This window comes from Apaloderma vittatum, unplaced genomic scaffold (genome assembly GCF_000703405.1).
Source record: "Apaloderma vittatum isolate BGI_N311 unplaced genomic scaffold, ASM70340v1 scaffold36951, whole genome shotgun sequence".
NCBI classification, from domain to species: domain Eukaryota; kingdom Metazoa; phylum Chordata; class Aves; order Trogoniformes; family Trogonidae; genus Apaloderma; species Apaloderma vittatum.
In genome coordinates, this window is record NW_009699215.1 from 14882 (window position 1) to 30515 (window position 15634).

Sequence of the window (15634 nt, forward strand, 5' to 3'; positions counted from 1 at the left end):
GATGTAAGGAAGAAGTTCTTTACGATGTGGGTGGTGAGACCCTGGCACAGGTTGCCCAGATGGGGTGGAGGCCCCTGGAGACATCCAAGGTCAGGCTTGAGGGGGCTCTGCGGGACCTGATCTAGTTAAAGCCGCCCCTGCTCACTGCAGGGGGTGGCACTAGGTGACCTCTGAATGTCCCTCGCGATGCAACGCATTCGATGATTCTGTGATCATACGCGAGACTTCACTGGTACTTTTCATTTCCGGCTCTTCAACAGATCTTGGTGTCTTTTCATACCCCTTGATTATTTTTTTTTCTGTGCCTCTTCCATTTTTCTGTGAGCTTTTTGAGATGAGTGTAACCAGCCCTCAACTCACTCTGCCTCAGCAAAAGAATTATTTTGGAGACTTTTTTTCCTCTTACCCTTCAGTCTTTCTTTTTCTAGACCAGGTGGTATCCTCTGAACAGGAACTGTCCAGAACCTTTGACCTTTTTTGTTACCCTTCTCCATCGCTTTCCAGTTCCACCCTCATCTTTTTCAGATGGGTGGACCAAACCTGCTGTACCGATGAAAATGTCGTTGCACCATGGAGTTACAGTGAGTCGTGATGGCTTTTGTTTTGCGATGGCTTTTGTTTTGCTCTCTATACATCCCAAATAAATTCTTATATTCTGGGTCTCTTTACTCCTGAGCTGGTATTTTTGTGGGCTGATCTAGTACATTTGCTGATCTCTGAACATAACAGCTCCTTCAGAGCTCATTGTATGGAATCGCAAAGGGTTTCGTTTGTCTGCAGTGAATTTCATAATTCATTTCATTGCTCAGTTATTTGGTGTTATGAGAACCTTCTGAAGCATCGTTGAATTTTCTTGGGAGCTATGCAACCGGCAGAATTTGACATCCTGCTCTTCACATGCTTTTCTAAATAATTTGAGAATATTGGAGTGTACAAGCTCCGAGGGGAGTGTCTGGAACTTCTTCCTTTCACTGAGGACCTCACTGCTGGGTCAGCCTTTCTTTCTCCTCTCGAGAACAGCTGAGGACAGCCCCTCTCTTCCCCAGCAGCCTGGTTTCTCTAAAACCGTGGTGAGGAAAGTCCAGGTAGATGACTGACCACAGATCCTTGATGACAGGGACATTCCATTTCTTTCGTAAACACTACTGGATTTGTGAGGCCAGGTCTTAACTAAACCTTCAGAGACTTGACTTTGGTTGTAGAGAATCGTAGCAGAGCAGGGAAGACCAGTCTGGAGAGAGAGTGAACGGCCGTGGGAGCAGCAGAAGAAACAAGGGGCAGGAGGGCTGGGAGAACGGCAGAGGTGCACGGCACCGAGATTGGCAAGTTGGCCAGATCCCAACACGTCTGTTCATGGCTACGGAGGACTTCCAGCTCAGGAAACTATTGACAGACTGAAAAAAAAAAAAAAGGGAAGTGATTAAAATGAAAACTCAGGCTTTGAGGAGAAGATGGTGGGAAGACAGGAGTCACAACACGCCCGGATAAGAATCATAGAATCATAGAATGGCTTAAGCTGGAAGGGACATTAGAGATCATTTAATCCAGCCTCCCTGCCACCAGGGACGCCACCTCTCGACTAGATCAGGCAACACATGGAGACCGAACAGGAATTACAGCAATATATAATGGAAATGAATTCTCACTTTCCTTTTTTGCCTGGTATATTTTTACTCTATATCCAAAGAGTCTACAGGATTTTTGTTTTAGTAAGTTACCCCCTCAGAGTCTCCATCCTTCACACATAATTTTTATTAAATTTAAATCTATTTGTAAATTTAGGAAAAAAACCCACCTTTTCTGTCGTAGCAACTATTGAGTATGTTTATATGGTGGCTAAAAGAATTGAATACACTTTTGTATTTTCACAACCTTCTAATTCAAGGGATGAACCTACTTAATAAGGAGGGGAAGGACGGAAATTCAAGTGGTTCACACAACTGGAGAGGGATGGACAGACAAAAATATCTGTACACAGCCCCTAAAGGGTGTGGAAAGGTACTTTAAAAGCCAGTAAGTAGTTGTCAAAATGAGGAGCTGCGAGGAGGATTTGGAGGCTGGTGTCATCCTCCACGTGACAGCAAGTGACACAGGACAGGCTGCCTGGTGTGGGGGTCTTAGCTGAGACCTACTGGCCAGACCATGTGGACCCTCCCTTGGTACCTGCCTGTGGTTATGGCCACGAGGGAGGCTTAATTAAAACCAATAATATCTCCAGTAAGATCTCCCGTTGATATTTACTGTCTTCTTGCTGTGATGTCACAGCATTGTCCTACCCAGTAGTTTTAAATAGTTCCTTTTAAAAAGCCGATTTCATAATTTGTAGTTGTCCTGGTTGTTAAAAAGAGCAACAAAGTAGCATTGCTACCCCATCGTTCTAGTTTTATTATAATTTCTTTCGTTGGTACGGACAAGAATGTGCTGCTCTTGTGGCTCCACAGATCATGGGAACGCTTCAAAAAGCTGGTTCTGTATTTGCCACTTCTGTCCTCTAGAACTAAAGCAATTCTCACTGAGAACTTCAGCTCTTTCGTCCTCAGGGAGGTTGGACTAGATGATCTCTAAGGTCCCTTCCAGCCTAGGCCATTCTATGATTCTGTGATTTAGGGTTTCTCTTTGGGTGTGAGAGTATAATCCCATTCATTCATAAACTCATTACTGTTCATGAGTTTGTTTTGGAACTTCTCACCCACACTTAAGTTTCAGGCAGTTGGTTCCCTCTGATGGAAGGACAGAGCCTTCCTGGGCTCTTCTGTGATGGTCCTGGATACCGATATCTTAATTTTGTTCTAGCAGACTTTTCTTTGAAGACTCATTTTAAACCTTGATCTCAAAAACCTTCTGGCCAACTTCCTCCTGATATTTGAAAACACGCTTCTTGTCCCTTGCGTCACCTGCTCATTTGGATGCCAGATCAGTTAATCCAGGGCTGGTTCTCCTACATCTAACGGCCTCCTCAACCCAGTGCAGCCGTGGCTGTTCCCCTCCTCCCCAGTCTTGGGGCTGGGGGGAAGCATTTCCAGCAACTTGCACAGATTTTGCCCTTTGGGCTAACCCTTTTTTTTATTTTTTATTTGGTGAGGGCCTCACTTGCTAATAATTTTTCTTTAAGTAATGGTTGGAGTTGGAAGGGACCTTTGGAGAGCATCTAGTCCAACCCCCCTGCCAGAGCAGGATCACCTCGAGTAGATCCCACAGGAACGCGTCCAGGCAGGTTGGAAAGTCTCCAGAGCAGGAGACTCCACACCCTCTCTGGTTCAAATCCCTTCATCATCCTCGTAGCTCTCCGTTGGACTCGGAGTCCAACGGAGAGCTACGAGGATGATGAAGGGAGTAGGTCCCAAGGAGACTCCACACCCTCTCTGGGCAGCCTGGGCCAGGGCTCCGGCACCCGCACAGGGAAGTATTTCCTTGTGTTTAGATTGAACCTCCTGTTTTCCAGTTTGTGACCATTATTTTATAACGATTGAAAAAAGAAAACCATGAAGACGGAAGAGGAAGAGCAAATCCACAGAAGCTGGCAAGGACAAGAAGTATGAAGGCAGCCACTCCTTAACAAGAGAGTGCCCATGAGCTCAGCGGGAGTTGACTGAAACATCTCGCTGTGTCAGGGAGCAGCAGGAGCGGGGCTGCTCCCCAAGGAAGGACGAGCTGGGTGTCGCCAGGACACGGGCAGTGCCCTCACCAACCAGGGAGCTGGGCCAGGTAGGCAGGGTGGGGATGACAATGTCAATGGACAACTCCAGAGAAGGTGACATGATGAACAAGGTTCTGGATCTGTCCAAGATTTTCAATCAGGAGCAGAGACCGGAGACAGGACTGACTGCGCATTTGAGGTCTAGGGAGGAGATGAGGTTGGAGGAAAGCTACGTACTCTCCAGGTCTGAAGTACAGCCACAGAATAAGGTCAGGGCAGAACTGAAGATGTGTCTACCTGCAACGTAGCTCAGGCCAGGACTGGGTGCTTGAGCCTGGGCTCAAATGGAGCTCCTGGGCTGCAGGCACAATGTGTGGGAGGAGGTCCCAGGTGAGGCTGGTCAGGACGATTGAGGTGTATTTATGCCCTCTGGAGGCTAAAAGTTCTCCAGGAGTTGGGGAAGCAGACTCTTGAGAGTCTTGGGTTGACTACCTGAGTTTTCCAACTTTCCTCAGCCAGCACAACCTGATTGCACCCGGCTTCCTGCGGGAGGACTGGCCATCAGAAGTCTTCAGGAGGAGAGGTAGGACCTGGCCCACCTTTCAGGGGACTGAGCAGCCCCCTCAATAGCAACCTGCCGTGTTGGTGGGACCAGAGAGGAGGAGAAAGAAGTGATGCAAGGGGAGGGTGTATCTCTGGAGCAGCCCATCAGGGGTTTGGAGCTGTTCCTGGGTGCTGCTCAGCCTGTCACTTTGGGAAAGGGTGAGAGAGGAGGGTGAGGAGGGTTTTCTTACCATAGAGGAGGTTGTTAAATAGAGAAGAGTTTGTTGCCTTGAAGTTGAATTTTTGTGGATCTGGAAATGAGCAGGAAGCCCCACAAATGGCGCTGAGCAGGTGGGGGAGCGTTAGGGTGGTTTCGAGGGGAGAGCTGTGGGTTTTTAACTGCAGACTTGGGCATGTGCCCTCTTAGGTAGAATTCTGAGTCCTCCCAAAGCTCAGACTCCTGATTGATCCTGTGCTGGTCTGTCTCGTCAGAGTGCTGCCGCTCAGTGGGGCTTTCTAGAGCAGGAATTGCCCCCCAGGGGCAGCTTCTCTGATGCTCGTCAGGAACACCTTCTCTGTGCTCCATGGTGATCCGTGGGCGAGAGGGGCGAAGGGAAAGTGGAGCTGGACACCAAGGAGATGGAAAGAAAAGCCCTGTGAGCAGGCTGGAGCCTTCCCGAGAAGCTGCGTGTGTGAATGACGTCTTTGTTTCTCCCCAGTTTGTACCAGAAAGGCGCTCTCCTCCCCGCTTCCCAGCAGGGATCAGGGCTCTGCCATCCCAGGGCAGCGCGTCACTGCTGTGACAACCTCCTGGTTAGGCCAGTTGCCTGAAGAGCCTTAAAGGAGACACAGAAAAGGGGTTTCTGTGAGCTGAAACATCATGTTTTCTGCGTTGTAGCAGTTCAGAAACTGGGGTGTACATGTTGCCTCATCAGAAAGTGTGTAGCCAAGTGTGCAAGTCTCCAGGCAGGCCCTTATCCCTAAGGGCTTATCAGCAGCTAAAATGTCATACTTGGGGGAAGTCTTCTTGGGGTTTCTGTGACTCCCTGTAATTTTATCTGCCTGTCCTCTTACTCCACTGGTTTAAAGTAGTTTGGCAAGGTTTTAGTTCCAAAGCTTGTTTTCACCACGTGAATTGTCTGAATTGTGGGCTGAGCCAGGCTGCAAGTGCAAATAAAGCACAACCGTGATGCAGAAATCCTATTTTAAACCTGGGAGAAAGGGTGCTGGGAGTTCCAGTTCCTCTCCTGGTCCTTTACTTTCCCCTACAGGGAAAAGAAGATGCCGGCACACGTTGCTTCAGTGTGGGGGGGAAAACATACGTTAGAGCTTCTGCAGCTGTAGACTGGAAAAGTCTAGGAAAGAAGTTGAACTATTCCTGCTAAGCAGGGCTCGAATGTGTTGTGTAGGTCTGTCTGGAATTGAACATCCCTTTACTTTAGTAGAACTAGAGCAAATGCGTAGTTTTAAGGCTTCTGTTTTGGTCTGGACGTGACCGCGGAAGGTTGTCCCTATCAAAACACTCAGTGTGACCCAGCCCGTGTGTCCGGCACCGAAGGCTTCGTGGAGCAGCCCGACAAGCTGCAAGGTCAGGTTAAGGGCCGTCAACAGCCCATGATGGTGTCAGGGCAGCAGCAAGAGGAGTGAGCAGGTGCCTCTTGGGTTGGAGATTGACTTGCGGGAGGACTGGGGACATCGAGGCTGCAAGGACGTGTCCCCTGCTCTGTGCTCGGGTAAGGGTCAGCGCTTCCCCCTTGAGCGAGCGGCTCCGGACTGTGGAATCTTGACTCTCCCCAGAGTTGTTCGGTAAGGATGCTCTGTGTGTGGGCTCTTGGATCAACCAGCAGCTCAAACAACGGCCAGGAGGAGGGAGGGAAGGAGAGAGGGAAGAAATTTAGAGCATCTTCCCTGTGGGCTGCTCCAAGGAGAAGGTGGCTTTGGGGTTCTTCTGCTCCGGCACAGCCTGCAGGGCCCCGAGGTTGGAGCTGCCGGTGCGGAAGGATGAGGCCGGTGGGTCTGTGCAGCCAAAAACCTGAGGAATGCTGGGGAGGGGAGGGCAGGGGGCCGAGGGAGATAAGATTGGGTGTGGTGAAAGTGATGAGGAGACTCCAGTCTTTAATGACCTTCATTTAATTCTTTCGTGACACTGGCATGTGTGGAAATGTTACAGGCTTGTTCACAATACTGATACCATTTGCATTGCTGTGTGGGTTAATGGCAAAGCCCTTTACGTCAAGTGCAATACAATCGCTTCATTTTTTTTTAATATATAAAATAAATGCTTCGAAATATCAACTGTTATCGCTACTAAGTTCCTGAGTTACGCTGAGAATGCGTTGTCTTCACCTTCATTAGATGCTCCCTGCGATCAGCAGTGCCTGCTCGTCGGTCACAAAGCTCTGCGGCGCGTTATACAGGGTTTGGCTGGGGCAGCTGACAACAGCGCGCAGGGAAATTTTCTGTGTAAGAAAAAAAGAAAGAGAAACTCCAGTTAGCCAGCTCGTGGCTGGCTTGGCGTGGCAATTTCAGTAGTTGGATGAAACACCAAAATGCAGATTGAGCTCCAGAACTCTAGGCCTGGCTCCTGTGATGGATCTCACGAGCGAGCTGGATTAAAGTTACACTGATGCTGGGGTAGATGCTGGGGTAGATGCTCCTTATGAGGAGCGATTGAGGGAGCTGGGTCTGTTCAGTTTGACCAAGAGGAGGCTGAGGGGGGATCTCATCATGCTCTACAGTTACTTGAAAGGACATTGCAGAGAGGTTGGTGCTGGTCTCTTCTCACAGGGAATTAGGGACAGAACCAGGGGGAATGGTATCCAGTTACAAGTTTAGGCTGGACATTAGGAAGAAATTCTTCACAGAAAGAGTGATCAGAAACTGGAATAGACTGCCTGGGGAGGTGGTTGAGTCGCCATCCCTGGATGTGTTCACGGAGTGCTGAGGGCTGCTCAACGCTCTCCCAGCCTCGATGGCTGGTAAGAGCCCACCTCACACCGCGGCAGATTCTTTAGAGCTCGGAGAAGCACTTCATTTTACCTGAAAGTCACGGATGTAGGTGAGGAAAAAGCTGAGGAAGGAGAATGCCAATGACCACTCTGAGACGGTGCTGATGATGTGAGCTGTGTACCCCTGCGTAATAAGGAGAGGGTAGGAAAAGGAAATCGGCATGAAAAGCTCCTCCTGAACCTGCAATGGTGGCTTGGCCCCACGACATCCTGCATCCTCAGCTATTCCCTCCGGAGAGCACAATTTCTTGGCGTGTCTGGAGTCTCAAAGAATGAAGGACTCAAATCGGCCAAAGAGCGAGGATGAGGGGGAAAACACCTGCTCCACCCACCTGGGATGACCCCACTGGGAATTTAACATCCACCTACAAAATCTGAAGCTCAGGCAAGAGCCTGGCAGGACCAACAGCAGAATCGCTTCCCAAGCGTACGGGTCGAGGCCCTCCTTTGGGTGTAAGCCGGCTTCCGAGAGGCTCCTTATGCTTTAAATAAAGGGAGGGGTGGGAAAAGCCCTCAAAACCAGCCTGCGGAATATTCCTTCTCTCCAGCAGCGCCTGGAGAGGATGAGGAGGGCCGGGGAGACAGGCAAGAGCTGCCTCTATGTGCCCTTTTCCTGCCCCACTTGCCCTTGGTGCCCAACACTTCGCTCTCTGCCGGCAGCTCCATCCCTTGTCTCCTTCAGCTTTTTTCTCCTCCTGACTCCACCTGTTTATTTCCTCCGCTCAATCACTTACTTTTTCCTGTGGGTCCCAGTGCAACTTTTGCACTAGATTAGTTCCATACAGGCCACTGTATAACACCACTGAGGAAACAAACACTGCAAAGAAATACGTTAAGGAAGATTCCAGACCAAGAATGAGCAACTCGTTAAAGCCCCAGCTCTGGGTTGTATCAAGCCGAGGCCGTGAGGAGATCTCTGTGTGTTCTCCACGACATCTCCTCAGCAGAACGAAGAGCAGCGGTGACCTGGGCTGCTTCACATCGCTCCCTGCAACTTGTGGGTTGTTGTGCTAAAGTGAAAAGGTTAATTTGAATTGAAATTCTTTATCTTTGTTCTCGACAGGCTGCATATTGTTAAACCTCCTTGATCAAACGCAGTGTCCTTATGAAAGCATTTAAACCTCGATCAAATGTGAATACGGAGCATTTGTACTTTTTTCGTGGTATTTTCCAAGGTAGCAGTGTCTAGACCTCTTTCTCTGATCGCTTTTCAACTTCTTTCTGGGGAAGGGTGGCTGGAAGTCTCTCTGGTGGAAAAGGACCTGGGTGTTCTATCAGTGGCTGAAGATGAGCCAGCGGTGTGCCCAGGTGGCCAAGAAGGCCAACAGCCTCCTGGCTTGTATTGGAAATGTTGTGACCAGCAGGAGGAGGGAGGTGATTGTCCCTCTGTGCTCAGCACTGGTGAGGCCGCACCTTGAGTGTTGTGTTCAGGTTTGGGCACCTCAGTACAGGAGAGATCTCGAGGTGTTGGAGCAAGTGCAGAGGAGGGCAACAAAGCTGGTGAAGGGCTGGAGAACAGACCTTGTGAGGAGCGATTGAGGGAGCTGGGCCTGTTCAGTTTGACCAAGAGGAGGCTGAGGGGGGATCTCATCATGCTCTACAGTTACTTGAAAGGACATTGTAGAGAGGTTGGTGCTGGTCTCTTCTCACAGGGAATTAGGGACAGAACGAGGGGGAATGGTTGCAAGTTGCAACAGGGCAGGTTTAGGCTGGACATTAGGAAGAAATTCTTCACAGAAAGAGTGGTCAGACACTGGAACAGACTGCCCGGGGAGGGGGTTAAGTCGCCATCCCTGGATGTGTTCAAGTGTCGCTTAGATGGGGTGTTGGGGGAGATGGTTTAGGGGTGACCTTGTAGTGTAGAGTCAATGGTTGGACTTGATGATCCCGAGGGTCTTTTCCAACCTGAATTGTTCTATGATTCTCAACCACCTTGACTTCTCGATATGTGGGTTACAGCTTGGAACACTGTCATATTGGCAGCAAAGAGGGTTATTGGCTTTTCTGTCTCCCTCTTAGCTCGCTCAGGGCTTGAGAACTGCTTTAGTACTGCAGTCAAGGTAAAAAAAAAAAGAAAAACAAACCACGTGACAATTATTCCTCACCTGATCAGAGACTTGGGCTCTTTCTAGAGTGACCAAGAAGCCTCTTTTTTTCAGCGGCTTACAGAGGGAAGGTACGCTCTGTCGGCCCTGCTGCCTTTTTATCTTAATGCTCCAAGTTTCAGTTATAGGGGATCTGATTTTCATAGGATTAAGATATTAAATCCTTCAGTCGTTAACGAGATTAAACATGAAGAGCCTCCTGATGTGAAAGATTAATTCTGGTGCCGAACAAGGCAGAATTTACTGGCACAAACGTGTCTTTGGAAAGGCAGGCTTACAAAGCTTATTTAGAAAATTGATGCGAGGGCTGTGGGGAGCTCTGGTTACTGATCTGAATACAAGATACCTGATTCTCTGCTAATTAAAATGCGCGGCTTTAGTAGCTGTTAGTTACCTGCCTGTTCCTACTGCAACGGAAAGGATTTAATTATTGTGATACAAAAATAACTGGCTCCGATCCTCGCCTCGCTACAGAACAGGCAATTAACTGCTTTGCTCTTTACGTGTTGGCAATTGTGCTCTTTCACTCTAGCAGAGGATCCAGAGTGTTTTTACAGATCCACAGAATCATTTAGGTTGGAGAAGACCTTTGAGATCATTGATTCCAACCATTCAGCCAGCGCTGCCACACCCACCACTGACCCCTGAGCACCACGTTTGGAAATCCCTCCACGGATGGGGACTCCACCGCTTCCCCGGGCAGCCTCTTCCAGGGCTTGACAACCCTTTCAGTGAAGAAATTTTTTCCTAAACCTCCCCTGGAGCAACCCAAGGCCATTTCCTCTTGTCCTATCACTTCTTACCTAGGAGAAGAGACCGACCCCTCCTCGCTACCCCCTCCCTTCAGGCAGTTGCAGAGAGCGATGAGGTCTCCCCTCGACCTCCTTTTCCCCAGGCTGACCAGCCCCACATCCCTCAGCCGCTCCCATCACACTCCTTCTCCAGACCCTTCCCCAGCTTTGTTGCCCCTCTCTGGCCCCGCTCCATCCCCTCGATGCCTTTCTTGTCTTGAGGGGCCCAAACCTGAACATGGGGTTCATGGTGCAAGTCCAGGGGGACAATCCCTGCCCTGGGCCTCCTGGCCCCACGATTTCTGATACAAAACATGTTTTTTCTGTCCTCTGGTACCAGCTACAACCATCTCTCCTGCAGCCACAGTTTTCTCCCTGTTACCATCCCTCCCATATTACATTATGAGCTGTTAATTTAGAAAATACTCTGACAATTGCCCTTTTCTCCCCCTTCCATACATGTGTATGTATAGATCATTATTCCCACAGCTTTACTTCCCTCTAATTTTGGTCAGACCGCGCTAGTTTGAAAACCTCTACGGATTTGAGGTTTGTGGGGTTTTGGCATCTGTAAAAAGCTCTTAGCTTGCAGCAGACGGCGTAATTCCATTTTAGTCTTCCCCAATTCTCTTTGGCTCCAAACTTCAAGGCTGAAAATCTTCTTTGCTAGCGCTAAAAAAAACTCTGCTAGGGATGGCAAGTCTCTAAGTCTTGGAGCTGATTTCCTTGCTCTGCATCAAGGCTCTTGAGCAGGTAAAGGTCCTTCTTGGTTCTTTTACAGACAACCTGTGCCCTACCTATGGCTTCTCAGCTCGCTAGTACAGATGGTCTCATCTTGCAGTAGCAGGAAAGGGAGCTCAGCGCGATGCTCCATCACTGGGAAAAGGGGCTTTTGCCTGGAAATAAGTGGAATTGGTGGGGATTAAATCAGCTGCTGATGGGACAGCGTTCAAGCAATTATTTCTGCACTCGTGTCTTTGGAACGTAACTTGGAAAGCTTTAGTGTTGTAGCCCTGTCTGACACAAAACTGAGACCTAATTTTCATGAGGTGCATCGGGCTGAGCAGGAGGAACTGTTGCAGTTCAGTTCCTTGCCTGTTACATGACTGCAGACAGGAAAAAGGTTTCTCTTTCTGGAGGGGTTTGCCCATATTTCTGTTACACCTGCAGCTATTTCCAGCACTCGGAATTCCAAGTTAAGGGAGATGATGGATTCCAGAGCTGAGGGAATGCTGCTCAGAAATGTCTTGTCTTCTGAACTGTAGGATGGGCCAGGGGAAGAGATCAGAGGTCAAATGTCTCTTCTGACTCAGGCTTGGGGATTCGCTCCAGAATTGTCTCTCTGACAAATGCGAGCACCTCAAACCTGCTCTGGGAGCCATCTGTCGTGGTTGGGTTAGTAGTATTTTCTCTTATGCTATGTCCTGTTCCTCTCTTTTAGTTGTATCCAGCTATAAACCCTCCTGCAGCTCTCCTCTCACCAGGCAACAGGCACTTTTATTTCTTACCTGGCTTCTTTCCCCCCATTAAAACCACCATGAAAGCTTCCCTTTCGTAATCTGCAGTCAGACCTCTTTGTGATAAACTCTTCCTTTGCTGTTTTCCGTCTCCGCTGTGCAGAAGGAAAGGGAAGGAGAAAGGGTGGGAACTGTCCCTCTTCCCTATTTTTTATTTTTTTAATTACCCAGTGATTCTCTTGGGGGCTTAACTTGATGCTTCCCTTGTTCCTAAAATTCAGTACAGGCTACGGATGGATGGCCCGACCCCAGCTGAAGGTGAGAGGCATCCCACGGCACGGCCTTTCCCGTCGGTAGGTTAAATTAACGGTGTCATTTGTGCAGGCGCCGCTGCGCAGCCAAAGGATACTGCTCACGATGCTCGAACAGCACCAGAGCAACGCGGTCAGACGGATCCAGAAGATGTCTTTGCTGTGAATTTCTGGCTGCATCAGGTAGGACAGGACGGTCTGAACCAGCATATAAATGGCCCCGACGCCGAACGTCAGGCAGGCTCCCACCACGTGTACGTAGTACAGAATACATTTCTGGGGAAGGAAAGCACCGCCTGTACAGATCATGTTAAGCTCAGAGAACAATTCTCAGTAACCCTCTGGCACTCCCTCCACCCAATTATGGTCTCAGATCCCAAGTTAAGCAGTTGAACAAAGTGCTCAGGAGGTTTATCCTGGCAGCCTCGTACAGAGTTAGCTGGAAGGTGGCACTTGCCAGCGCTCTGTCCTGCTGTTTTTGGTGAGTTCCTGGGGCTAAGTTAGAGGTCCCAGCTGTATCTTAACTACAAAAATCAGTAAGAGCTGTTCTCATCAGCCAGCAGGGACAGAAACACTGAAACTGGGTGAAGGAATCCCTGCACTTAGGCAGGTAAGGAGGGACGACAGGCTGCTTCCTGAGCATTTCTGTCCCAGGAACCTGACGTCTATGACAGGTAACACAGTAAAGGATAAACATGGTGTGGTTCAAGTAACCCAAATGGGGTCAAAAATAACGAGGTTTAGCCATTCTCTGAATTACTGTAGTTTGAATAAACTAGTATCTTGAATACTTGGAGGGAACAAGGTTGAATCAAGCAGTAATGCTTCTTAACTTAAAATGCTATAGGAGAATCAACTGCCAAAGAGTAAAAATCATTAAAACCAGAAGTTGCTCCAAGAAAAACAACCCAACTTAAAATTTATGCCTGGAAAAATCACGTTGTGTTCAGTCCTTTCCTCTCACCCCTGGCTAAGCGCAGCACCAAACCGAAAAGCACCGTCTTGCCAGCTGTGCAGTGCAGCCTCCCCGCACTCCCTCTGCGCAGGGGATTTCTGAGTCCGTGTCTTTTACTGAGTAACTACTAAGATCAGGAATCAGAGTCGCCCGTTCCTCACAGCCTCCATGTGCCCAACTGATTCTGAAGTGCTGCATCCACAGCATAAGAGGTAGGAATCACTCTTTAAATAGTGAATAACCAAGCTCCAAAAATCATGTGCTGTTCCATGATGGGGTTTCCTCAGAGAAAAATATTTGCCCTGTAAGAGGGGAAATCAGTCGCCACAGCTGGAATAAAGCAACAGCACTGGCTCAACAGCATCAATTAAATCTCCCCTGAATGAGCCCCGTGCTCTTCCTTTGTCTCCCGGCACAACAGCTGTTCCTGTGTCCCCTCTGCTCATCTTCGTGTATTTTCACACACCAGTCACTGGTGGATTCGTTTTGGAATCCCTTTAGCTCCTTTTGCCCTCAAGCACTCCTCAGCACCACTTGGGTACGCTGGCACAGCGCTTCTGCTTTTTTGTCTTGCTCAGGATTAAATGTTACACCAACTAGTTAACAAATTAACGTGTGCTTTCTAAATAGTATCTTGAAATCTACAGGAAGTAGGCATACCCCTCTCTTGGCCAGTGGTGGAAGGAAATCCTGGAGTTGGACACAGCCTGAGGTGTTTGGTGGGCAAAGTAGGGGAGGCTGTGACCTCTGGGTGTAGTTAGGCCTCTCAAAAAAAAAAAAAAAAGCGGTCTCCAAAAAAAAAAACCCCAAACAAAAAAACACAAATGAGGTTTCTAAGACAGGGGCTGCATGATGTGCTGGCACGTAACAGCCACTGGTGTGGAATGTGGCCCTGCTGACGGTGCGATACACGAGATTATCACTTTTTGGTGTTTTTTTTTGAGAGGGTGGGAAGTATGGAGGAGGAAAAAAAAATAGACACTGCGATGGAGAAATGTGAAAGCTGGTTAACAGTGCAGTATTTTCAAGAATTGTGCAGGTTCGAAGGAAAATAAACCTAAAAGGGCAGATTTTTCAGAGCTGGACTCTCTGTGGCAGTGGGTGTTTTTGTCGGTTGTGCTTCGAGTTGTAAGAATTTTTGACTCTTTGATATTTGCTTCTCCTGAGTCAAAATACAATATAGTTGTGGTCTTTTAATCTGGAGCTACGGCTTTCAAATCTCCTGTAAGGAGATCCAAGCTGAGTTTGCTTTCTGCTGAATGTGTGGGGTTTTGAGTGTTTTGGAATGTCATGAGCGGCTGCTCACAAGTCCCAGTGGATAAAGCAAACGAGTAAGAAATTCTAAACTGAAGCGTGTTTTTGTAATGGTTTCCTGTAGGAAATTTGACCAGGTTTGTCCTTAAAAGTTTTGCTTTGAGTAAACCCCCTCCTTGTTTGATCAGATATCTCAGCAAACAAACCCGCGCAGAGCTCTGGGCAGCTTCAGGACATTGCAAGCGAAGCACAAACCTGGAAATTTGCAATAATGCAAAGTCCGAAACAGCTCATCAGTCCCAGGGTAAGGCCAATCTTATTGAGCTTGATGATCTTGGGTTTTTCTGGGCTCAAAGCGTAAACTTGTTTGTAACGGATGTACATGGTGGCCATACCTGTTAGTGAAGAACAGAGGCAACTATTTTAAAGGTAAAGAGTGGCAGAAGCAACTATTTAAAATACAAATACTGTCTTATGGTACACTGAAATAGGAAAGCTGAGAATCTGGAAGTCAAAATTGAAATAACATAATGGCAAACCAGTCCACGTACTAGATTTTTCAGATCGCTTTCATCCGAAAGACACGCTAGGTTGTTTTTCCCTCTCTCTGTAACTGCAGCACACGTAAGGTCGCTGCCTTGAATATGCATTTCTGCTTGTCTTACTGCCTGCTGCAGTTTTTTAAACATGTTTTTTGCCTTCTGGAATCTGCAGTTGTCATGCTGGCTTTGTGGATAACATCGCCGCCGTGTGCTTTTCCTCTGAGTTGCTTAAGGTAATTAAGACTGATTGCCTAGAATGGAGGTTTTTACTGGGAATGACAGGCCAGCTCATGATCTGAATAAGGAAATTCAATTGTTTACAACAGTGTGTGTTCCAGAACTGCCTGCGCTTTGCCAAAAGCAGCTTTCTATACTCACCCAAGAAAGCCGAAATATTTAACATGATCCCAAATAAGCATCTTTCAGGAGGTATTGTCCCTGTATCGCTGGAAGAGATAAATGGGATGATACGTATCCATCTATACTAGAAACACTTGCATCACAACTTTACTTATTTCAGTCTACAGAGGAACCATAAGAAACAGATTTGTAAAAACCCTCCCAGACATTTTTCACCAAGTTTTTTCATTCCTCAAACTATACTGCGCTGGTCATGGAGCTGTAGAAGTAAGCACGATAAAACACACTAGCCTTAAAGCGAGGAATGAGCATCCTTGCTGTAACTATTCCTTTTATACTGATCTTGGTTCCACAACAGAGTATTAAAGAGTATTAAAATGGGAAAAATGGAGAATCTGGAAAACCAAAAGGCCAAGATTAAGATCGTATGTACAGCTTTGGTGTGACACAGCTGGGAATATAGACTGTGGAATGGATTTACTGGTGCAGCTGAACCCGGAGACAGCAAGAGAGCCCAACCTGAATGGTGCGTCCAATTTCTGGTGTCCCCACCATAAGAGGGACGTGGAGCTGTTGGGACGAGGCCACAAAGCTGACCCAGGGGCTGGAGCAGCTCTGCTGCGAGGACAGGCTGAGGGAGCTGGGGTTGGGCAGCCGGGGAAGAGAAGACG

General features: G+C 48.1%; 1 protein-coding gene across 1 annotated transcript in view; it reads right to left on the minus strand.

The window, feature by feature from the left end:
• Window positions 1-6295: 6295 nt before the first annotated feature.
• The window catches only part of DRAM2 (DNA-damage regulated autophagy modulator 2), a 10110-nt gene continuing 771 nt past the window's right edge, over window positions 6296-15634 (minus strand). Inside the window, exons 2-7 of the mRNA XM_009878276.1 lie at window positions 14982-15049; window positions 14317-14456; window positions 11951-12128; window positions 7923-8005; window positions 7220-7312; window positions 6296-6639 (exon numbers count right to left, since the gene is read on the minus strand). Coding sequence (XP_009876578.1) covers window positions 6532-6639; window positions 7220-7312; window positions 7923-8005; window positions 11951-12128; window positions 14317-14456; window positions 14982-15049 — 670 coding nt within the window. The 3' untranslated portion in view covers window positions 6296-6531. The remainder of the gene's footprint in view (window positions 6640-7219; window positions 7313-7922; window positions 8006-11950; window positions 12129-14316; window positions 14457-14981; window positions 15050-15634) is intronic.